The 25,986-nt window shown below is 37.5% G+C and overlaps 1 protein-coding gene across 16 annotated transcripts in view; it reads left to right on the top strand.

Annotated features, from left to right (window-relative positions):
• The window catches only part of CEP63 (centrosomal protein 63), a 75,586-nt gene that overhangs the window by 40,012 nt on the left and 9,588 nt on the right, over positions 1-25,986 (top strand). For 8 of the 16 annotated variants that reach the window (XM_025374952.1, XM_025374953.1, XM_025374960.1 and 5 more), the window contains 8 exons: positions 4,073-4,168; positions 5,003-5,125; positions 9,648-9,761; positions 18,266-18,499; positions 18,804-18,943; positions 21,751-21,865; positions 22,736-22,933; positions 24,831-24,917. In XM_025374952.1, the coding sequence (XP_025230737.1) occupies positions 4,073-4,168; positions 5,003-5,125; positions 9,648-9,761; positions 18,266-18,499; positions 18,804-18,943; positions 21,751-21,865; positions 22,736-22,933; positions 24,831-24,917 (1,107 nt within the window). Of the gene's footprint in view, positions 1-4,072; positions 4,169-4,984; positions 5,126-9,647; positions 9,762-18,265; positions 18,500-18,803; positions 18,944-19,995; positions 20,134-21,750; positions 21,866-22,735; positions 22,934-24,830; positions 24,918-25,986 lie in introns of all 16 variants that reach the window. The other 8 variants (XM_025374949.1, XM_025374950.1, XM_025374951.1 and 5 more) reach the window with 2 other exon arrangements.

Genomic DNA, 25,986 nt, shown 5'->3' with positions numbered 1-25,986 from the left:
AGGCCGCCAGCAGGCCAAGGGGTGTTCAGGTGAGACTGGCCCCATATGATGGGCAAGACCACTCTGCACAGTTCGGGTCCAACAGTTGCCTTAGAGCTAAAGTCTCCTATGGGAGCCAGTTAAGCCTAAGGGGATGGCTATCCCTGGCCATGCCCCACCACCCCACCACAGATACTCCCGCACCAAACTCTCTGGGCTCCATATCAGCTGGCTTGCTGCTCCTATCATTTCTCTAAGTGGCTCACCCTGTCAACTTGAGTGTTCATGGTGGTCAAGGGGTCGCCTCCTGCTAGGGTTCCAGAGGCCCGTGGGAAAAGGGGGTTGCTTCTTGCTAGTTCAGCTCATCTGTTTTTCCAGAGTTGTTTGGGCCAGCAGTGAGTCCAGGTGCCTAGTAGTCACCTCATGTACGGTTCCCAGCTTCCTCCCCCTTCATCTCAGCTTCTGTGTCTTCTCTCCATCCACTCTCAGTGACTGCCTCTGAAGATCTGTTAGGAGCACACCAGTTGTCTCAGTCCCTCATTGGCAGCTTTTCCTCCTGGCTGTGTCTAGTCAGCCATCTTGTCCGCCCCCTGCTTTTTTTTTTTTTTTTTTCTCTCCCTCTTTGTCTTCAATTTTTAAAAACCTTGGTCAAAGAACTATTTAGGTTAAGTTTGAGAACTCCCTAGTCAGTTCCCATGCTGTCAGCGGACCTTATGAAATCATTTAAAGTTTTTATGATTCTGCAGGTGTGTCTTGTCTAACATGTGATAGAGGGCCAAAAGGCCACACTACTGAAAATTTAAGGAAGGGTGTGTGTGTGGGTGCGGGTGTGGTGTTTTGAGGGTTGCCTTTTCTCTTGGTTGTGATATGTTAGGAGTAATGGCTATTACATACTGATGTGCTTGATGTGCTTTGTCTTTACGGGTTATAGCAGTGTAGACACGAGTCTGCTTTTGGGATAATCTGTTTCCCTTTTTTCTTCTGTCTTTGCTAAAAGCTGTTGCTCATTTCTACTGATCATTGTAGTTACCCCTTCTACCTACCATACTTTCTAATTTTGCATCTTCTGGTGGATTGTGGGCTAGGAAATATGAATAGTTAAGACTGTTCAACTTGTTTTAATCAAATAGATGAGTCCTGATGATCTTTATCAAAGCAAAATAGGTAGACTTAGGGTCAGCCTCTTGTCTTTTCTTTTTTAAAATGTTCTTTTCTTGCTGGTAAAAGCAGTAGCCATTGGAGAAATTTTAGAAAAGACAAACTATGAAGCAAAAAATAATCATAATACCTTGAATCAGAGTTAATCTGTATTAACATTTGGTGTATTTCCTTTAAGCTATGTAAGTAAACTTCAGTAAAAATCCTTCCCAAAATTGGGATTTTAGTATAGTATACTTTTTATATCCATATGTTTTTTAAGTGGTAAGCATTTTGCATGTTAACTGTTTTAATACAGCTTAATGTTTGCATATTTTATTATGTACTTTCATTCATTATATTCGTTCACAATTTATTTATAAACATTTAGATTTTTTCCAGTTTGTCCAGTTTTTATAAAAGAACAAATCCCTATTGACAATTTCTGTGTTTTTTTTGAGACTGAGTCTCACTCTGTTGCTCAGGTTGGAGTGCAGTGATGCTGTCTCGGCTCATTGCAACCTCCATCTTCCGGGTTCGAGCGATCTTGTGCCACAGCCTCCCGAGTGGCTGGGATTTCTGGCACCTGCCACCAGGTCTAGCGAATTTTTGTATTTTTAGTAGAGATGGGGTTTTGCCGTGTTGGCCAGGCTGGTCTCAAACTCCTGACCTCAAGTGATCTGCCTGCCTTGGCCTCCCAAAGTGCTGGGATTACAGGCATGAGCCAACATGCCCAGTCCCGACAAATTCTTAACATCTACATTTATTTTCTTCTTTTCGTTTTTTGTAGAGACAGGGTCTCACCATGTTGCCCAGGCTGGTCTTGAACTCCTGGGCTCAAGTCATCCTTCTGCCTCTGCCTCCCAAAGTGCTGAAATTATAGATGGGAGCTGCTCTACCTGGCTCTACATTTATTTATTTATTTATTTATTTATTTATTTTTATTTTTTTTTTGAGATGGAGTCTCGCTGTGTCTCCCAGGCTGGAGTGCAGTGGCGTGATCTCGGCTCACTGCAAGCTCCGCCTCCCGGGTTCACGCCATTCTCCCACCTCAGCCTCCCAAGTAACTGGGACTACAAGCGCCCGCCACCACGGCCGGCTAGTTTTTTGTATTTTTAGTAGAGACGGGGTTTTACCATGTTAGCCAGGATAGTCTCGATCTCCTGACCTCGTGATCCACCCGCCTCGGCCTCCCAAAGTGCTGGGATTACAGGCTTGAGCCACCGCGCCCGGCCTACATTTTTTTTTTTTACATGAATTTCTAAAAGTAGTGTTTACTAAGTCAAGGTTAAGAATATTTATGAGTGTTTTAATATACACTCCCACATTGCTTTCTGGAAGTCATGTGCTTTGTATTTCAACACTTTATGGGTCTTTGATTCCAAATAACTTACCCACACAAGTCTTATTTTATAAGATCTTTCCTAATTTGATAGATGTAAAATGCCGTTGGATGTTTTCCTCTGATTACTAGTGAAATTAAGTCTTTTTTCATGTTTATTGGACATTTATATTTTTGTGGGAATCATTCTTGTCCTTGAGTTATTTTTCTGTTGAGAGCTTAATACTTTTTACAAATTTGTAAGAGTTTTTTGTATACTAAAAGTTAAAAGCCCTTTGATTTTTTGTAAATATTTTTCTGTTTATTTACCTTTTAATTTTGTTAATTGGATTTTTTAAAAATAGAAGTTTTACATGGTTAAATGTATCATTTTAAAATTACTTTTTCATTAGTTTTAAGCTCAGAAAGTTTCCTTTCATCCAGAAATTCAGTTACATCATTCACTTACATCTTTTTTTTAAAAACTAGACTTTTCCATTTTATTGCCTGTATTTACCCATTCTTCCAGTTTGAACTTTAGAATGACTTTTTCAAGTTCTCTTACAAAAATAAATTCCACTATAATTTTTTATTGGAATTGCATTAACTCCTCATTTTTATAAGTAGTTTATTTCTAGTACTTTTAAGAAATTTACTGTTCTAGATGGTGTTTGTTTACTCCCTCCTGTTCCCTGTTTCCCTCTCCCTTCCTACTTATCAGTCGATGAAATTCTAGCTGGTTATTAAAAGAATTACTTCTGGATACTTGTGGAGGTGAAGGCTTGGCAGAAAATAGATGTCTCTGGTATCAAATCATTGAAAAGTGGGTTAGGATAACTTCCTTACCATGGTTGGTGGAACTTGTTTCTCTGAAGTTGGGCAAATGGTAAAGCAGGCACAGGCCTCCTTTTTTTTCCTGTCTGACATTACTATTCTGTACTTTATTGTAGAGAAATTATTCTTAAAGTCTTCTAGATTTTTTATGAAGTATTGTTGGTTTCCAGGGCTCTCAAAACTTTATATTTCTTATTTTCATGAGTTTTTTTTTTTATGAAAAGGGTTGAGTAGAATAATCAGACAGAGAGAGACAGTTTCGGCTGGGTGCGCTGGCTCACACCTGTAATCCCAGCACTTTGGGAGGCCGAGGCAGGTGGATCACGAGGTCAGGAGTTCAAGACCAGCCTGGCCAAGATGGGGAAACCCCGTCTCTACTAAAAATACAAAAATGTGCCAGGTGTGGTGGCATGCACCTGTAATCCCAGCTACTCGGGAGACTGAGACAGAGAATTGTTTAAACTTGGGAGGCAGAGGTTGCAGTGAGCCGAGATTGTGCTACCGCACTCCAGCCTGGGTGACAGAGCGAGACTCCATCTCAAAAAGAACAAAAAAAAAAAAGAAAGAGAGTTTTCATCTAAACCTAGAAATTCTGAAAACTAGTTGTTTGTTCACTATTTTTTGGCAATGTTAAGAATTATTAAATAACTAGGTATTTGACTTCCTAAGAAGTGGGGTAACCATAGATATGCATTTGAGAACTTGAATTTACAAATAAATACAGAGATTATTTTATATTTTTATACCTCAGGGATGTTGTTTCAATGCTAATGAAAAATACTACCACTTTTCTGCTTTTAGGTTGGAATATTGCATCAGCAGGTAGAAGAACATGAAAAAATCAAGCAAGAGATGACCATGGAGTATAAGCAGGAGTTGAAGAAACTACATGAAGAAGTGAGATTTTAGTTTTGTTAAATGTCGTATATGTAGTTCTCTCTCTTTCACCCTTGAGAACTTTGTTAACGAAAGCCACCTTTCTACTTTGTGAAGTGGGAAATATATAGTGCATGGAAGATACAGGAGTGGGAATCCATTTCTCTGTTCTTTAATCCAGGTAAAGAGGTTTGCCTAATTGTAGGTTTGATGCTACCTAGAAGAGATGCTAAAATATGTTTCTTGGTTGAGTACCTGAAAGAAGTTAGGGCTGTTTTTGTGTAATACTGTGAAATACTTGATACCAAAAATTACATTTAATATTTTAATTTTTATCAGTTACTAGATTATAAACAATGGAGGATCCAAAATTTAAGAAGCATTTTGGGATAAATAAGTAAGAAAATTCTGTCCATTAACTCAATTTTATTCTTCAGATTTGGAAAAAACTGCTTTTATTCTGATTTAATTGCAAAGTATTCTTCTCCTGCATCCTAAATATCAGTGCTCTGCAAGAGCATAGCTTTGAGAATCACAGACCTGGAGGAAAGAAAAAGAGTTTTAATTTGCTGCTTTTATTGTGGGGCTAGGTGGTAGGGTCTTTAAGTGCAAGGCTATTGTAATCAAAAACTTTTGTTTAAAATTTTTAAAAAATTTTTTCTTTGAATGTATTTCTTTACTAATGTTTGTTTTACATATTTAATTTTTAGTTTCCTTTTGTGTTTTAGTTTGGAAATCTAACATGTTCTCAGTAATACTGGTTAGCCCTGCTCTTGTTTTCATAATACAAATTTTTCTCACCACTACTCTTTTCAAATTCTTAAACTTTAAGTATAGAAATAACTGTTTCTATAGTTAGGCATACTGAAGAGAAGCTACGAAAAGCTTCAGAAAAAGCAAATGAGGGAATTCAGAGGAAATACCAAAAATCACAGGGAAGATCGGTCTGAAATTGAGAGGTTAACTGCAAAAATAGAGGTATGTTCATAGTAATAATTTGTTCATAGTGATTGTCAGCCTTCATGTAGGAAAATGCTGTTTCTAATGGCACTATTTTCTTTTCTTTTCTTTTCTTTTTTTAATGGCACTATTTTCTGAAACCAATTTTCTACCATCTTTAGGACTGCCACTAAGCTATTTCAAAGGTGAGAGAGTGATCCACCATACATCCTATCATCATCTGGTTCCCTGTGGTTAACGGGATTACTGGCCATCAATAATTCTCAACAGGGCACTACCACCCTTGGGGAGCATTTGCAAATGTATGGAGGCCTTTTTTTTTTTTTTTTGGTTGTCAAAATGACTGAGCATAATAAAACTGGCATTTAGGGGACAGGGACCAGGGATACTAAATATGCCTAAGATTGTTCCACACAGGAAGGATTATTGTACCTCAAATGCCAGTATCTCTCCCATTGGGAAACACTGACCACTAGTTACAGACAGTCCTCTGTGGGCATTGTTCTTGTCTTATATATCATTGTATCTCAAGCACCTAATAAAGTGGGGGCTTAGTAAATGTGGAAAGTACATAGCACTTTTTGTACAAAGTAATCTCTGTATCAGATTATTCTCAATTCCCATTTAGATGTAGTAAGGCATTCACTTCCTTCTCTGCTGACTTTGTTTTTATTAAGACTGAATAACTCCATGATTGTTGTATATATTGAGAACTTAAGGGGAGGTGGTGAGCTAATAGTACCAAGAGTAGATGAAGGAGCAGCACAAAGCTGTCACTCTCTTCCTCTGTCCTTGCTATTAGTTTTTCAGTGGACATAAGAATTCCCAGGGTACTTTTAGGCTCTCAGAAATGCTGATCCAGCAGTATGGCATAGGACCTAGGATGGCATAGGACCTACAATCTGCATTGTATCCAGCTCCCCTAGCTTATTCTGATTTGAGAAACATTGTTCAACATCTTTGTGTGATCACTTATAAGTTTTTACTCTCAGTGACCTGTCACCCACAAATGCCAGTATATTATTGTTACTTAAAATTATAATTTCTGTGTTTAATATTCCTTTATATCTCAAATTTTTTTACATTTGAAGAGCTTAGAATCAGAAGACTGCAGATACTGCTTCCCTTCCACCCTTTTCAGCAATACCTTTTCCCCCCAAACCCTATATCCTTCTTGCTTCACATTGCCACTTCCTGACTATTTTCTTTCCTTGCTACCTCAAAAACTCCATCTTTGATTTTCATGTTACCAGCCTATGCTGCCAGCCCATGTACATAACAACCAAAGTAGTCATCTTCTGATCTCTGGGTTATTTCCTTGGCTCATTGATTTCAGCACCCAGCTCACTGTCAGTTCTCTCCAACATTACTCTTACCATAACTTTGAGGATCTCAGGATCTGGAGGGATGATGCTTATAATACTCTGACCTTACAGTTTCTTGTCTTTCTTTCCTCCATAGATGGTTTGATTATGTCTCTGTCTCATCTACTTATTCCCATTGCCATTCCTCAGCTCTTGTCATTACCAATATATGCCACCCCTCTAGAATCTCATTTTCAAGCATTTAATTATCAGACTACCAATCCCTATCTTTTCAGCTAACTCTCTCTAGTCCTTTGACTCTCAGTAATCATTATCCATCCCTTAAAATGATTGAATTCTGCCGCCTTTTTACTGCTCCATTATCTACTTAGTGTTCTCACTTACTGGTCTTTAGCCAGCTTTTAAATTCTGTGATTACATTTTTAACTTTCCCTTTCATCTCGTGTGCTCCTCTCTTGCTTCCTCATATTTGCTTGGCAGAATCACAGATCTGCTTAAGTCCACCTTTCTGCCCACTCTCTACCTGTCATGTATCGCTGAACATGGCTGGAGAAAACCCTAACTATACTGTCTGATATCCCTTTAAATTCATGGTCCCTAACCTCAAATGGGTCCTAATGCTACCTGGAATCGTACTGTATTTCCTCTCATCTCCTACTTTCCACAATGAGTATTTTAGACTTCTGCTTTTCTCCTCAAACTCTCAACACCTATCCCCACATCCTCACCTTTGGGTTATATCTTTATAACCCAAAGATATATAGACCTCCAGCTCTGTGTATAGACTTCCAGCTCTGTGTCCACCCACCTATCTGCATCTGTGCCCATGTACCCTGCCTTCTTTCCTGGAGGAACTACCCATGCCCTCCCCCTTTTCTACCCAAGGCATTACTCTAGTAGTTCAACTTCTCTTTTCTGCACCATTAATTTTTTCTCTCTACTGGATATTTTTTACCAGCATCCAAATTTCCCTCCTCTTAAATATCCTCTCTTGACCTGTCTCTTCCTCCTCTGCCCCATTTTATTTCTTTCATTTTATAACTAAAAAATTACCTCCGTTATCTATACTTGTCTCTAGTTCCTCTTGTCTCATTTTTCTTATACCCACTCAAGGCTTTTGTCCCCTCACACTGCAGAAGCTGTTCACATAGAGGTCACCAGTGACTTACACATTCCCAGAGCCTGTGGGCTGGTCCTCATCTTCCTCATCCTACCTACAGCTTTGTAGGAGAGCTGGTCTCTCCCACCTCCTTACCCTCTTTCTTGACTTGGCTTGAGAAAAACCACATTTCTCTCATTTTTCTCCTTGTTCATCACTCCTCAGTCTCCGTTACTCCTTAACCTAGGATCATGTCATTGGACCTTTCCTTTTTTTTTTTTTTTTCCTGTCTACACTCACTCCCCTATTGGTCCCATTGAATTTCATAGCTTTAACACTGTGTATATGTTGACAATTCAAAATTTATATATCTAGCCGAGACTTTGCCTCTTCATGACAGAATAACTTTCAACTGCCTGTTTCCTATCTCCACTATGATGTCTGAAATGTGTCAGACTTAACATGTCCAAGCTAAAGGTCCTGTCTTTCTCTTCCTCATCTCCCCAACACTGATTCATGTTTTAGTTGATAGCAACTCAGTTTGCTCGACCTAAAAACCTCAGAGTCATCTTAGACTTCTCTTTTCTCAGCACAATAGCCAGAATGATTCTGCTGTAATGTAAATCAAATTATATCACTTCCTATACAAAAACCTTCCAGCAGCTTCAGGAAGGGGATCATCACACACCGGGTCCTATTGTGGGGAGCAGGGGGAGGAGAGATAGCATTAGGAGATATACCTAATGTAAATGATGAATTAATGGGTGCAGCACACCAACATGGCACATGTATACATATGTAACAAACCTGCACGTTGTGCACATGTTCCTTAGAACTTAAAGTATTAAAAAGAAAAAAAACCTAAGTTATCCTAATGGCCTACGTGGTCTCATTCTCATACCTTGTCTTCTCCTATTTTCCCTTTCATTCACTTTGTTCCAGCCACACCAGTCTCCTTTCTCACCCTTAAACACACCAGGATGCTCTTATTTCAAGGCTGTTCTTTCCACCCAGAATATTGTAACTTCACCCTCATCTCCCTAAGTGTTTACTTAAATGTTTTTCACTCAGTCTGGCCATCCCTTTTAAAAATTACAACCCCAACTCTGAAGACTTCATGCTCTGTTTTCTCCAAATCGTGTATTACCGTCTGCTATACCATACAAGAAATGTGTCATCTGTTGCCCCCAGTTGAGTGGGACTAGGGTGGGTTGTTTGTTTTGTTAAGTATTGTATCCCTGACACCTAAAGCAGTACCTGGCATATATAGTAGAATGATTGAATGAATGAATGAATAAATGAATGAATATCAGAAATTTGGTTAACAACAGTTATCTTAAGGAGCCTGAGACTTCTGGAGTTGAGGATCCTGGAAGACAGTGATAGAAAGATTGAGTTTCCTTTCCCTTTGATTTGCCCCATTTTCATAAATATTGAAATCATTTTCTTGATCATGCAATTTGATGTTACTATTGATCCATCATTAATTTTGAACTGTTCGGCTTTGGGTTACAAATATCTGTTAAAATTTAGTACAGATTTTCTTTGTTATTCAAGCCTTTGCAGTTCCTCTGTTGAGATAATAAAAATTTGGACATCAAAGGATATTGTATTGTCTGAATCTACTTGGTTCTTGAGTTTTAGATACTGAGAAGTAAGATTTGGGTTACCAAAGGACTTATCTGAAAATTTAATCTGTTCAATTCCTGGGTCTGGATATCAAGAATTTGGATAGCGAGGGATATCTGTAATCATACTTAAAAATTTTAGTTATCTTAGCGTCAGTTTTCTGAAAATTCACTAGAAAATTGTAACAACCCTTAGGTGGCAGCAAATCAATGAAAAACATCTGAATGCAGTGCTTAGCATCTGCGTTTCATACTCCTCACCATTAGGGTGTTAAATTTAGAAAGACAGATATCCAGAAGCACAGTATGTGAGGAATTTAGTGTTGCTCTCTAGCTCTGTTAGCTAAGTGAGTAATGGGTCTCCTGCTGTGGAGAAAGGTGCGAGCGTACCCAGGGACATGGGGAGAAATTAAAGTAAAAGGGAGTCTGGGAAGTAGTGACAGTGAGGAGAAGCACTCAGAAATTAAGTACTCTAATTGCTTCCTCAGGAATTCCGTCAGAAATCGCTGGACTGGGAGAAGCAACGCTTGATTTATCAGCAACAGGTATCTTCACTGGAGGCACAAAGGAAGGCTCTGGCTGAACAATCAGAGATAATTCAGGTAGGCCTAAGACTTTTTAAAATAATGAGAAGCAGATAGGTTTTGATCAAGTTTGAACTACCTTAATGCAGTGTCCTGGTACCATTTAGCCTCTTTCAGCTTCTCTCCACGAACCTTGCTCTCTTTCTTGTTTAGGTAGCCTCTCCTCCTCAGCATCTAGACCCAGCTCCTCCTTCCCTCCTGCCCTCACACATGCGTGTATTCACTCTCCTGTCCAGGCTCATGTCTTTGTGCCGGCTTGCCGCTTTGCCTCCTTGCTTGTTTGTGACTTGCTCACCCACTCTCTGTCATTGTCGTGCTTACTGAGGCTCTATGCTTGCATCCATGTTCACTGTCCTCATCTTGGTCCCTGGCTTTGTCGCCCTCTCTTCCTCTCCTCTCTTTCTTCCTTACCACAATCCCATTCCTCCCTCTGTCTCCTTTTCCATGTCTTTCTGTCTCTTGTTAGGTCTCTCAGCTCTACTATAGTCCGTGCCTTGCACCATCCCTATGGTCACTGGGGTGTCTTGGCCGAGGTGCCTCAGCCGGGGAGCTTCAGTTTGTCTGCCCGTGCGGACAGATGTGGAGAGAGTCACATGGCAATGGTGTGCACACTAACTAAAAGTGGTGTCTTTGTGGTAACAAAAATACTTATTTTAGAACACTGATAGAAACTTTTCTCTTAATGGCTTAAGCAAAACCAAAAACCAGACACCTACTTTAGGAATATGTCTTATAAGAACCTATTCAGCTCATTCCTTTTTCAGTTAGAATCAAGAACATAAAGGAAACTAAAAAAAAGTTGCGATCATCTGTTATGTGCTAGACATTGACCCAGTGCTTCTAGACAATTTTTGTGTGTGTTCTCTGTTTAATATTATGATAATCTGTCAAGGTTGGTAGTTATCTTAGTTTTATAGAATGAGGGAACAGACTGGGTAAGTTGAAATAGCTAGAAGGGAGGTTTTTTTGTTTTTTGCTTTTTTTGGCTTTTTGGATTTTTTAAAATAATCTGCATTTGTATGCTTTTTAAAGTCTCAATAATGCATTAACTTTTTGTTCGTCTCCCTGAAATATCAGCTGTCTGATAAACTACCGACAGTGGGTCTGCTGTGAGTAACTTCATTCAAAATGATAGGAAAAGTTCACAACAACTGCAAGGAAGAAATTTATTTTTTAGGCCACAGCAAGCTACGCAGCCAGACAGACCAGTGAAATCAGGAGATGTCTAGACCAGTTTTTTTACTTGAATGCCAAAGCACTATACAGACCTAATAACTATAAGGTATTGTTTTATATATAATACATGTTTTTTTTTTCTTAACAACAACAACAAAATTTGTTGGTTTTCGTGAGATGAGGTCTCGCTACATTGCTCAGGCTGATCTCAAATTCCTGGGCTCCAGCTATCCTCCCACCTTGGCCTCCTAAGTGCTAGGATTACAGGTGTGAGCTACCACACTTGACCAAGATATTGTTATATTCTAGTTGTAGGCTTCAGATTGACAAAAAAACAAATTGAGTCTTAATTTTTACAGTTCTCAATTGTTTATCCATGGAGTATTATTGATTATAGAGTCTCTTTTCACATTACTGTTATTCTATTCCAAATTACTATTGTGATTATTGACTCTACATGATAAAAACTTCATTGTTAGCACAAATGGGATTTTTACTTACTGTAATTCAGCTACGGCTAGAGTAAGAAGTCTTTCAACAGCCAACATTTGTTTTCCTACTAAGGGTGTTTGAATTATTCTTCTGATAGTTTTGTTTAACCTAAAACTATCTGATTGTTTAATAAAAATGTTACCTATAAATGTATTTATCTTTCTCCCTTGGCAAACTAAATAAAATTAAATCTTTCAATGATTCAGTATATACCAGTGCTGTATGATCATCATTTTTTTAAACATCTAAATAAACTTATCTATATCCATTAACGAGCATTAATAGTTGTCATCTTGTAAATCTTTATTTTAATTGTGGTAAAATACACATAAAATGTTCCACCTTAACCATTTTTAAATGTATAGTATAGTAATGTTAACTATATGTACATTGTACAACAGATCTCTAGAACTTTTTTATCTTGTCAAACTGAAACTCTATACCATTCACTACTTCTTATTTTGGGGTGGAATATTACAGAGCAAATCATAGATATCATCTTATTTCCAAACAGGTAAGGACTTAAAAAATAACTACAATATATCAGTATCACATTAATAGAATAATAACTTCTTAATATAACTTAATATCCAGTCTGTTCACATTTCCCCAGTTGTCCAAAAAACTATCTTTTTACAATCGGATGTTTGAGTCAGAATCCCGTCAAGGTTGATATATTGCATTTGGTTGAAATGTGGGTCACCATTGAACAATAGCAGTGGAAAACCTGGGAGACTAAGTGGATATTAACCTACCCTTCATTAAAAAAAAATCTTTGTATAATTTTTTTCTTGTATGTTTTTAACATCTAAAAGTATAATTCAGAAACAACTTCTCATTCTTTGACATATATTTGCTTGAATTCATTTTTTTTAATAAGCTATTAAAATTACATAATACATGCTTATTTTAGAAAAATGAGAAAATGCGGATAAAATGAGAAATAAATAAATCACCCATAATCCTACCGTTTAGAGATTTACCATGAATAAAATTTTGGTATAAATTTCTTCTGACTTTGTGTATGCTTACATACAGTGTGCAATACATTCATGTACTTTTGGTAGGAAAAACCTATATGCACTGTGAGTGGGAAGGGAGGGGTAGTTGCAAACTTTAAAAAATACTGACAGTAGCAAAGTGTTGATAATTTTTGAAGTTGTGTGATAGGGGTTCATCTTACTCTCTCTGTATTTGTGTGTGCTTGAAATTTTCCATGAAGTAATAACTTTAAAATATATAGAATGCTTACTATGTGATCAGATACTATGCTAAGCAGCTAAGCACTTCACAGCTTTAAAATTTTTCCTTTTTAAATACGATATGTCAACAAATTTGTAGTCATAATGATTACATAGAAGTCCACCCTATCGTCAAACGTATGATGACATTTGTAACCAGTCCCTTACTGTAGAACATTTAGTTTTTTACTTTTCACTTTTGTAAATAGTGCTTAGATTAACATCCTTATATAAACATTTAGGAATATTTATTTTCTTAGGAAATGGACCTTGAATTGGATTTGCTGTATAAGAGTACACTCAAATATTTTAATATACATTGCCAAAGTTTTCTCCAATGATGGATTGATAGACTTTCTTTAGTAGTATGTGAGAATATCCATTTCCTCATATTTTCCCTACATTAAGCACTATTATTTCTTTTGACTTTCCCCACTTTTAGGCTTGTCTTTGCTAATCTTATAGGTGAAAAAAAATGATATCATTGTTTTAATATATATTGTTGTAATATGAGTGAGGTTGAGCACTTTTTTCATCTGTTTATGGCCAACTTCATTTTTCATAAATTATTTGTGTCCTTTATTCGCCTTTCTTTTAGGATTTTTTTTTAAATCTTATTTTATTTTCTTTTTTGAGACAGAGTCTCTGTTGTCCAGCCTGGAGTACAGTGGCCTGATCTTGGCTGACTGCAACCTCTGCCTCGCGGGTTCAAGCAGTTCTCCTGCCTCAGACTCCTGAGTAGCTGGGATTACAGGTGCTTGCCACTACGCTCAGCTAATTTTTGTATTTTCAGTAGAGACGGGGTTTCACCTCGTTGACCAGGCTGGTCTTGAGCTCCAGACCTCAAGTGATCTGCCTGTCTTGGCCTCCCAAAGTGTTAGCATCACACCCGGCCAGATGTTTATATTTTACTATTCTGAAAGAGCTCTTCATACACTTAAGTATGAAGTATAAGTCCTTTGCTATTATGTTACAGTTGTGTGTGTGTACTCAATTTACCTTAATTTTTTTATGGAAATACAATTGTTTTTTAAACAGTTAATTAGAATTACTTAATTCTATCAATTTTTTCTTCAGCGTTTCTATCTTTGATATCATACTATAAAGTCTTACCTAAGTCAAATTTCTTCTAATGCTTTATTTCTTTTTAATGCATTTTATCTAAAAATTATTTTAGTGTAAAGTATTTGATAGGGATCTAAATTTGTTTTTTAAATGGTTATATAATTTACTGAGTATAACGTTTTCAGGAACAAAATGATTCTAAAATTCATATGGAATGATAAATGAATGATACTAGCCAACTTTTTTTTTTTTTTTGAGGTGGATTTTTGCTCTTGTTGCCCAGGCTGGAGTGCAATGGCGCAATCTCGGCTCGCTGCAACCTCTGCCTCCCAAATTCAAACAATCCACCTCCTCAGCATCCCAAGTAGCTAGGATTACAGGCATGCACCACCATGCCCAGCTGATTTTGTGTTTTTAGTAGAGACGGGGTTTTACTATCCTAGTCAGGCTTGTCTCGAACTCGTGACCTCAAGTGATCCACCCGCCTTAGCCTCCCAAAGTGCTGGGATTATAGGTGTGAGCCACTGTGCCTGGCCACCAACATTTTTTAAAAAGGAGTAATGGGGGATGTTTGTTCTATCAAATATTAAAATGTATTTTATTTAAAAGTACAGTTGTTAAACTATAATGCTAGATGTAATAACAGAATGGAGGTTATATAGTATAAGAAAAGGATCAGTACAGTCTAAAACCAAGGTCATTTATGTTTAGAAGGCAACAAATTGCCTGCTACTTTTTCTCTTGCCTACATAATGCAAAGGAAATGTTTAAGGAAAACTTAGTGAACATTAGGAACATTTGAAAAAAATTAAAATATTAAGCCAACATAAAATATAAAATATTTAGCTGATAAATAGTATGTGAAAAAAGTAGAGGTTGCTCTATATGTTTTCCTTTTGAAATGCTTAGATGAGCTGTAAGATATTCTTCAAGTTAATTTTAAATCCACTGTTAATTATATGTATATAAATGTATTTATAAGTATATATGTTATATTTTTAAAAGCATCCTTTTGCTGTCACAACTTTTGAAGAAAAAAATGACCCTAACTCACATGTTAATCTGTTGTCTTGGTAGAAATATCAGAGTTAATTGAATTGACTTAGACTTACTGTTTAAAAGTTCGTAGTAGCATAGACACAGCAGTGATAACAGGATCTTAGTGGGAGCTGTGTTGTTAGCAGGCTCTTTAGGCTGCTCTAAATGCTGCAAGGCTGTGGCCTGCACTGGCGCATTTGGAGTTGACAGTGATGGGGAGCTTAGTAAGGGATTGATGCTTACAGTGGCCATACCTTTATACTGGGATTCTTTGGAAAATAAAAAGCCCTGTTGCTTCATATCACATTGTTCATAGTAATCTCACTATCTGGGAGAGTCCTTTTCTTGAAGCACCAGGAAGTACCTATCACACATCCAGAAGAGGATTTGAATTCAACCCCCAGTCCCCAATTTCTTCTCCACTCTCCTTCACCCTTTAGCTGCCCACACTGGCCATTTGTTTCAGTTTCAATTTCAGTCTCCCTGATGTAAATTGCCTTCTTGATTGCTTCTTTTAACCACCTCTGCTGTGATTTGTATTGTTGAAATAACTCTCTACCCATTCCAATAGAATGCTAAATGTTAGATTAATAAGAGGAATGCCTGTTTCTGGCTCAAAGAATTAGTGGTTACTGCAAAAAAAAAAAAAAAAAAAAAAAGTTTAACAATATGCCAACCTTAAAATACCTCTAAAGCCAGATAATTATCAGAAATAATCATTATTTTATAAGTATTTTAAATAATTATTTTTAGATCACTTGGACTCGGGAAGGGGAACATCACACACGGGGGCCTATCATGGGGGGTGGGGGGGGATTGCATTGGGAGTTATACCTGATGTAAATGACGAGTTGATGGGTGCTGACGAGTTGATGGGTGCAGCACAGCAACATGGCACAAGTATACATATGTAACAAACCTGTACGTTATGCACATGTACCCTAGAACTTAAAGTATAATAATAATAAAAAAATTTTTAAAAAATAAATAAAAATAAAAATAATACTTTCTTAGTATTGATGAGGTATTCTTGAGATTATTGTAATGCTAATAGATATTGGTGAGTCACATGTAATTTAAAATTTTCTACTAGTCACATTAAAAAGTAAAAAGGTGAAATTAATTTCAATAACTCAATATATCAAATATTACAACAGTTACTTTACATTTTTTTAACTGAGTCTTTGAAATCTTTAACTGAATTTGTGTTTTGCAGTTAAGAGCACATCTCAATTCAGATTAGCCACAGTTTAGTTGTGCAGTAGCCACATGTGGGTGACTGCGATGGTAGTGCAACCCTAGTGTATTCTAGGCAATGAAAATTTAGAGTTTGTTCTTGAGTTGATTATGTACTTTTCACTATGCTTAAAAAAAACTGTATTTTTGTGTGACCAAAATAGTAAATCAGTGAAAGAAGGTTATGTTCTTCATTCTTCAAAACTGAGAAGTTTTTTAGTATTTAGCAAATCTAGAATCACTGGTTAAAGTATACCTTGGTTTGACTATTAGTTTATTATATCAATACTGAGTTTAAGATCACAGATTTGAGTTGATAGTATTAGGTAACTCTTGCAGTATTAGGAAGATAGTGTTTTGCAATGATGTATTATCTGAGTGCTCATTTGGGCAGTGGGTTTCTAGCTCTGTTTTGCTAAGACCCAGGGCTGCTGCACAGATTAAGGGTAGGACTAAGGGACATTTCAGCAAGCTGAGCTCTAACCCTTTTCTCCTTCTCACCCTCACCCATTCTCTGCATTTATTTATTCTGCACAGGAAACCTTTCCTCTTTGAAAAAAAAGTTTATATTATATTTAAAAGTTTGGAGACAGTTCCATGCTTAGCAATTGTTCTAGTGAATCTAAACCTAAATGTTGATGTTCTTCCTTTATACCATTGTAGGAATCTGGTTTAAAAAAAAAAGGCTCTTTGCACTGAAATCTTGATCAGTAATTTATACAAACAGTATTTGTCTGTCTCTTCACCTCTCTTCTACCCTCTCTCTGGCTTATGGGAAGTTTTTAGCATCTACTTTATTTGACTACAGTATACAGTACGGGATTTGGACCTGTACTGCAAATAATAAAATCTTTAAATCTGCAACAGATAGATTTCCCAGAGATATTTCTACTAGTATTTCTAAAATAAAATTGTGTGCTTTTACCTTTAGAAATATTTAGAATAAGGGAAGTTTACTTCCACAGATTATTTATATTCATCTTCAGTGTGTAGATGAAGTACCAGCCAGGATGCTGGATTAAAACTTGTAAATACTAAAAAGTTTGGAGCTAAAACCCAATATTGCTGGGATGCATAGCCTAAAACATAGTAGTCAGTAGATATATCATTGAGAGAAACCAATTTGAGATGCACTATATTTGTCTACCTCTTTTAACTCAGGAAGTGTCCAAAAACTGATGACAGAACCAATCTCTCCTCCCTTATAAGCACCTTTTCCTCCAATAAACAAAAATCCACAGTTTCCCCATTTCTCTGAATTTAAAGAGCATTTTATGGTTACTTTGACTAATCTAAATATGAATGTTTATAATGTTAAAACAGAATAATTACAACATGCTCCAGGTGGTGGGGGCGGGGGGCGGAATTTAAACTACAAATTTAGTGATTTTGAAATCCAATTTCTAAACTTCCATCAGAAATATAATAATGCATTATAGCTCCTATTTCCTATGTTTTACATAGGAAATAATTCCAGCCAGGTTGCAGTTGAATTTCTGTGTAAGTAGGTAGAATACTGTAGCATCTCTTCTCCTGAGGAATCCCTTTACTTTATCCATTCTTTTCTATTTATTTATTTCTTTGAGACAGGTTCTCACTTTGTCACACAGGCTGAAGCGCAGTGGTATGATCTTGGCTCACTGCAACTTCCGCTTCCTGGGTTCGAGTGATCCTCTCATGCCACCATGCTTGGGTAGTTTTTGTATTTTTTGTTTCTTTGTTTTGAGACAGAGTCTCATTCTGTCACCAGGCTGTAGTGCAGTGGCGCAATCTCGGCTCACTGCAACCTCCGACTCCCTGGTTCAAGTGATTCTACTGCCCCAGCCTCCCAAGTAGCTGGGATTACAGCCATGCGCCACCACGCCCAGCTAATTTTTGTATTTTGATGGGGTTTCACTATGTTGGCCAGGATGGTCTCGATCTTCTGACCTCGTGATCCACCTGCCTCAGCGTCCCAAAGTGCTGGGATTACAGGCGTGATCCACCGCACCCGGCCAATTTTTGATAAAGACAGGGTTTCGCCGTGTTTCCAGGCTGATCTCCAACTCCTGAGCTCAAACGATCTGCCCGCCTCAGCTTCCCACAGTGTTAGGCTTACAGGCATGAGCCACCATGCCCAGCCTCTCAATTCTTTCTTACCCCTTCTCAATGTATATATATTTTAGTGAGCCAGTGCTTTATGCTTCTATGGAAATAATAGTTTCATTTTAGTCTTATTCATTGATTATTTTATAATTTCCCTTTTACCTATTGATTGATAGTCTGTGTTTCTAGGCTCAGCTCGCCAATCGGAAACAGAAATTAGAGTCTGTGGAACTTTCCAGCCAATCAGAAATTCAACACTTAAGCAGTAAACTGGAGCGGGCCAATGACACTATCTGTGCCAATGAGTTGGAAATAGAGCGCCTCACCATGAGGGTCAATGACTTGGTTGGAACCAGTATGACTGTCCTGCAGGAGCAGCAGCAAAAAGAAGAAAAATTGAGGGAATCTGAAAAACTATTAGAGGTCTGTTTTAAAATCACTGTAATTGGGGGAAGCGTGTGTATGTGTGTTTTAAGAGAGTGTTATTAAGCTAGAACTAGGTTCTACAATCTATACTTTCTTCCCTGCTTTATAAATGATGGATCAGATATTGATAGTTTTGTTAATATTGTGACTGTTACATAACTTATAGTCTGACTTCCTGGCTTCTTATGAAATAGAAAAATTGTAATAATAGCTGGCTTAGAAATTTCTGGGTATTTTGCAGGTTCTGCAGGAAGAAAAAAGAATTGAAGGAAAATTACAATCATATTTGACTTTTTTGCAGGCTCTGCAGGAAGAAAAGAGAGAATTAAGGGCAGCTCTTCAGTCTCAAGAAAATCTCATCCATGAGGGAAGAATGCAAAAGGAGCAGTTACAAGAAAAAGTAAAGGCAACTGACACTCAACATGCTGTAGAAGCTATAAGGTAAATTTAATCTTAAATATTATTCATCTTAGCCACTTAATGGCTAGGCATTAAGCACTAGGCTTATTTTTATTTTTATTTTATTTTTATTTTATTTTCAGATAGTCTCCTTCTGTTGCCCAGACTGGAGTGCAGTGGTACAATCTCAGCTCACTGCAACCTCCACCTCTCAGGTTCAAGCGATTCTTCAGCCTCAGCCTCCCGAGTAGTTGGGACTACAGGTGCACGCCACCATACCTGGCTAGTATTTTGTATTTTTAGAGATGGCCATTCATCATGTTGGCTAGGCTGGTCTTGAACTCCTGACCTCAAGTGATCTGCCCACCTCGGCCTCCCAAAGTGTTGGGATTACAGGTCTGAGCTGCCACGCCCGTCCAAGCACTGGTTTTAATATTGCATATTCATAATTTTATGTTTGATCGTATTGTGGATTTTCTTAATTGGCTTTAACTTCTGAGTTAGGTTTTTAAAGTGTTATAAAATTTTGTGTGGTTAATTTTCTTCTGCCACCAGTTTGGATCCCTAACAGAGACTCTCATGTTTAGAAAGTTAGAAGCCAAGGTCAGTTTGCATGCTTTGGGAAAATCCAAACATGCAGGGAATTGTCATTCACGTCTCCTGGAGGCCTCACTTTCTTGGTGGAGTAGGTCGTGATTAGTAGCTGCTTATCAATAATAGCAGCCAGCCATTGGGCTAACCCTCTTGCTTGATGTAAGTCTGGTGCACATTTTTATTTTTGCCAGAATTCTCCTGTAACTTTTCAGTTTTTTTGCTACAAGGTTTCAAGTGTCACTGAAGTGATTTTGCCATTTTGTCTTTTTCCCTTGAAAAATAGGCCAAATCCCAGTTAAGAAGGGAGTAAATTGCTGCTTTTATAACTTTTAGGATCTCTTGACTGTCTTTCCTCTCCCAATATTCTTTTTATAAAGCAGGAGACAAACTGAAGAGTTACAAAGAGTTTATCAAAAATGGTTGGGAAACACAAACTAGATGTGCATTGTTTGTGTTTGCAGAGATAAAGGCCTTAACAGTCATCCTATGTCTTTCCATAGGCTACGGGAAGAATCTCTGGCAGAAAAGAAGTACACCTCTCAAGGGCAGGGGGACTTAGACAGTGTGCTCTCGCAGTTGAATTTTACCCATACTAGTGAGGAACTTCTGCAGGCAGAGGTGACTCGTCTTGAAGGCAGGTACATAATTATACACACATTTCAAAAATTTCAAGTTGTTAAAATGAATTTTTGATCATCATATTGATAAAGTAAATGAATATAGTAGTCATAGTGAAAAAAATAAGATTTTTTTCTAGCATCCACAAACTGCCTGAGTTCTTGTTTCTTTTTTTTTTTTTTTTCTTTTTTTTTTTTTTTTGAGATGGAGTCCGACTCTTTCACCCAGGCTGGAGTGCAATGGCACGATCTCGGCTCACTGCAACCTCTGCCTCCCGGTTCAAGCGATTCTTCCTCCCCAGCTTTCCAAGTAGCTGAGATTACAGGCGTGCACCACCACGCCTGGTTAATTTTTGTATTTTTGTAGAGACAGGGTTTCACCATGTTGGCCAGGCTGGTCTTGAACTCCTGACCTCAGGTGATCTACCCGCCTCAGCGTCCCAAAGTGCTGAGATTACAGGTGTGAGCCACCACGCCCTGCCCTAAGTTCTTATTTCATTGAGAAGACAGCAGCAATTAAAGGAGAACTTCTTAATCTTTCTGTCATCAAAACTACCAGTCTTTCCACACCTGTGCCTTTCTGCACTTCTAAGACCAACTACTCCACTTGTGTCCTTTTTCTGTAGTTATATCCTTTCTTTTCTACATCATCAAGTTCTTTCTCTCCGCTGAATTATATCCACTGGTGTAAAATATGCTATAACGTCACCCATCTGGGGGAAAAACCATCCCTTAATCCTATATCTCCGTCAAGTTACTTCCACATTTCTGTACTTCTCTTTAAGACCAAATTCTTTAAAAGAATTGTCTGTACTGACTCTACTTCTTTACCTTTCACCTGTTTAGCAGCCCTTCACTTAGGTTGTCCTCCCTGCCACCTTGGAAGCAGGGTAGGAAGGGGTAACAGTTGACACACGGTGATCCTCCTTTTTGTTCTGCTGTGGTGTTGTTACTTCCTTGGGTGTTAATTGAATCCTGACTAATGCTATACCATACCTACCTAACCTCTTGTCATTGTCGTACTTATAATTTTTTTTTTGGTTTTTCATACCTCTCAACTTTTTGATTGGGAAGAGTGTGATATTTTGTTTTAAACACATGACTCATCATCATTTGTACACTGGCATTTTCTGTATGTAAAAGATAAAATTACTTTTAACATGAACTGTTAACCTTTAGGCAAACAACAAGAGAAATATCATTTTACACTTTTTAAGTTATCTTTAAGTAATACATTTTTTGTTTTTACATTTATTTCTGGTTTTGGAAACCAGTAAGTATTTTCTTTTATCTACATGTTAAATGCACAAACATACATACACACACATATTTTCTGCTTTATTCCTTTTGGAATACTTGGAGTACTTGAGATAATCTTTGTTATTATTGAAGTATATGTGTACTCTTCCATTTGACTAAAATTAAGTTTATTATTTTTGACATTGGGACAACAATTTACATTTTTATCACAGTTTTTTTATTGATTGGCTTTTTAGTAATATTTAAATGAGTGATGTCATGTTTAAGATATTGGCTGGATATTTTTTGGACATCAAGAATGTAAATTATATAGTCCAATTTATAGGTTTCGGGATTTTGGTTTTGTTTTAAATATGGGATCTTATTTTTGTCATACAGTTTGGAATCTGTGAGTGCAACATGTAAACAGCTGAGTCAAGAACTAATGGAAAAATACGAAGAATTAAAGAGGATGGAAGCACATAACAATGAATACAGAGCAGAGATTAAGAAGGTAAAAATATGCATACCTAGGATTGCAAAATTGTACGTGTTTATGGACTGAGCTGTGGGTTTGGAGATTATAGGGGTTATTTTTAATGAGAGAAAAATGTAGTTCAAGGGGCCACTTGATATTTAGGAGTGGAAGAGTATGTGGAATGTGCATAGGGAAAGTGCCTTCTTTCTCTGGCATCCCCCCGATGCCCAATAAATATTTTTAAGATAATTGAAGGCTGTTCCCTTTGAACTTAAAAACTTTATTTTAAACATGTTTTAATGAAAAGTTTTCTAAAAGACATACACTTAGTGTTTGCAAAAAAATATGAACTGTCATTTAATATTTTCTTATTGCCTAAACATAGTATTTATGGATTGTCTCCTGTGCTATGATGTGGTTGGTATCCTTGTCAGCTATTGAGGTATGCAGAGCTGTTGTGTCTATATGAGTGGGTCCTAACTGTCCTATTTGTTGTTTTGTATTTTTTGTTACTTTTTGAAAATTACTTCTCGCTCGTTTCTTCCTCTTGTTCTTTCTGTTTGTTATCCTGTGGACCAAGATACCATATGAGCAAAACTTTTAGATTCACAACTATAAAAAAGAATGAAGGTCACAAGTACTGTCCTCTAAATAGTGTGCATGGACCTTGATTCTGGTCCTCAGCACTTGAATAACCCATCTCTCCCTGTTTTGAGGTATAATAAATGATTGTAGGTATAACCACCTGACCTTCAGTACAGATATGCAACTTGGTAAATTGCTAATTTTTCTGCAGATTTAATTCAGGAGAAATTTAATGTCTTGAGATAAGGTAAGCTTTTATTTTATTAGCTGGTAACATATTATTCTATCTAAATGCTTTCTCTTTTGGTGCTTTCTTTATAGTTGAAAGAACAGATTTTACAGGGTGAACAAAGTTACAGTTCTGCACTAGAAGGAATGAAGATGGAAATCTCCCATCTAACTCAGGAGTTACATCAGCGAGATATCTCTATTGCTTCCACCAAAGGTTCTTCCTCAGACATGGAAAAGCGACTCAAAGCAGAGATACAAAAGGCAGAAGAAAAAGCAGTAGAGCATAAGGTGAAGCCTGAACAAAAACTTTTTTAAATTTGAAATTTGTTTTAAAGATGGAATTGATTAAAGACATAATTTTCATAATATTTAATTCAGTGAATTTTTATTAGATACCTGCTTTGAGCTGAGGGTATGCTGGTTAACAGAGAGTTTAGTGAGGGTGGTGCAGAGGTGAGAGTAGACACAGACAAGTAAAGTGACTGTATCAGTGGTATATGATGAGAGTCACTAGAGATCACAAGCAGCCTGAATCTAGACCACTCACTGCAAAGGCCTTCCAGAAGGTGTGATAGCAAAGCTAAGTTAGGAGCGAGCTGGGTGAGGGGAAGGAAAAGTGTTTCAGGCACAGGAAAATACAGAGGTCTCTAAGAGATAGTAGAACACGCTTGCTGTGGTTGAAACTAGAGTACACGTGGGATAAGTGGAAGGTATGAGACTGGAAAGCAGGGACTGGCTGCTGAAAGGCTCTGTTAGCCACATAAAGGAGTTATACTGTGACCTTGAGGTCAGTAGGGAATGGCCACAAGCAGGAGTAAAATTCAGTGGTCTTTAAATGGAGAATAAGCAGGGAGACAGAGCACCCAGATGCTGTTACAGTGGTAAGATGGTGGCCTGAGCAGTGGGTAAGGGAGGGAGAGAGAAATGGATGAATTCTGGAGATACTGGGCTGGTAAAAATGACTGGGCATTGTATTTGATTGGCAGGGAGGGTGAGGTAGGCAGAGTTAAGAAATGGTGTTCCACAGGATTTAAGCTTAGGCAACTGATGGAAAGTGATGCTCTTTAATTAAATAGAGAAAAGACAGGGATCTAGTTTGGCAAAGGATGATGAATTTGTGTGAAAAGTACACAGACTGGGGAAACTGGTGGAGAGGACTTTGGTTTAACACATTTGTTTGGAATAAAGGCTGGAATTTTGTGTGGATAATAGTCATTTCCACAGAAGGCCTGAAGTTGAAGATTAAAAGCAGGATTAGGTATTTAGCTGTGGCTGTCCTTTCTTCATGGTGACATTTGAAACCCCCTGAGAGACTTAATGATTATAGTGAGAAAGCATAGCATAAAAAGAGAAGTGACTGAAACCAAACTTAGGATACTTCTCATTTAGCGTATAAAAGATGTTGGAATGAAGCTTAAAAAAAGGGAGCAGTGAGGAGGAAAATCAGATAGTTTTTGCCAAGCCAAGGAAAGAAGGAATATTTTCTTTTTTTTTCACTCTGTTGCCCAGGCTGGAGTGCAGTGGCATGATCTCAGCTCACTGCAAGCTCCGCCTCCTGGGTTCACGCCATTCTCCTGCCTCAGCCTCCCGAGTAGCTGGTACTACAGGCGCCTGCCACCACTCCCGGCTAATTTTTTTTTTTGTATTTTTAGTAGAGACGGGGTTTCACCGTGTTAGCCAGGATGGTCTCGATCTCCTGACCTCGTGATCCACCCGTCTCGGCCTCCCAAAGTGCTGGGTGAGCCACCACGCCCGGCCAGAAGGAATATTTTCAAATGGGAATGGTTAAGCACAAAAGCTAAGGGGAATGAGAACTGAAAATAAGTTATTATTTTGTGAATAAAGTACAATTCCATGTGACGTTGCAGGTAGAAGCCAAGTTGGAGGAGTCCAACACAGGAGAATGGGTAGGGATTTAAGGGATTTACCAGTGAATTGAAACTTTGCTGCTTTATCACCTGATTTATCCTATTAGAATGATATCTTCATCCCATTCATGTTCATTCACCTTAATAACACCTTATCAATCTTTTTAGAAAGTCCATATATATATATGTATATTTATATATGTTTATATATAAATGAAGAATATGACTTAGCCTAATGAAAATTCCATGTGGAAAATTTTGTAAGATGCATTTGATTTACATGTTATATTTATTTTTTTCTGCTTTCCCCTTTTCAGGAGATTTTGGATCAGCTAGAGTCACTCAAATTAGAAAATCGTCATCTTTCTGAAATGGTGATGAAATTCGAATTGGGTTTACATGAGGTACATAAATAGAAACTTAAGTTTTTCTATTATCCATGTCTTAAAAAAAATTACTTTGTAAATATTAACATTATAAACAGAGAGTTAAGATCAACTTAGTCCTTTTGCAGAAATTTTCTAAAGGAAATGAAGGCAAAATGCTGGAAGTGAGCAAAATATGACTCTCCACTCCAGCAGCAGGAAGGGTTTTTGTTTGTTTGTTTTTTTGAGATGGGGTTTTGCTCTTGTTACCCAGGCTGGAGTGCAATGGCATGATCTTGGCTCAACCTCCACCTCCCGGGTTCAAGCGATGCTCCTGCCTTAGCCTCCTGAGTAACTGGGATTACAGGCAAGCGCCACCACACCCGACTGATTTTGTATTTTCAGTAGAGATGGGGTTTCTCCATATTGGTCAGGCTGGTCTCGAACTCCCGACCACAGGTGATCTGCCCGCCTCAGCCTCCCAAAGTGCTGGGATTACAGGCGTGAGCCACCATGCCTGACCATGAAGGTTTTTTTTTATATTATGTATGCGATAAAATATACCTACAGTCTGTGTTCTTAGTTGGAAGAATGTATATGAAGGACTTAGCATAGTACCTGGCACTTAGTAAGTATGCAATACATGCTAGATGGTGGTATTTTTATTATTATTGTTAATGATTATTATGTTTATTTTATATTTTTAGAAAGTATATTGTCTTTAAAATAATTTAGCTTTAATTTTTTTTCTGCAAGATATTCACATAGTAAAATATTTTAGAATCTTTTATATTCAAGGACTTTTAGTAGGTGCTATAATGAACACAGGATGAATAAGATAGCATTCTTGCCTTTAAGAGAGATTTTGGATCAGCTGCAATCACTCAAATTACTCTAGCCTTTAAGAGACTAGAGTAATCTAGTAGCAAGGGTAAGAAATGCATACAAGCTTCTGTGAAACCAGAGAGAACATGATTAGCCAACAGTGAGTTACAGTATAGATGCTCTTTTAACTGTTTTGTTACAAAGTTCCTATAATTTGTGAAATGACTCATCTATTCTGACCCATCTTTTCTTGGTGTAGGTCAAATGTCTGAAAATTGTATAA

This window comes from Theropithecus gelada, chromosome 2 (genome assembly GCF_003255815.1).
Source record: "Theropithecus gelada isolate Dixy chromosome 2, Tgel_1.0, whole genome shotgun sequence".
Lineage (NCBI taxonomy): Eukaryota > Metazoa > Chordata > Mammalia > Primates > Cercopithecidae > Theropithecus > Theropithecus gelada.
The sequence above is the reverse complement of the archived record's forward strand: the minus strand, read 5'-3'. Positions and strand labels throughout refer to the sequence as shown.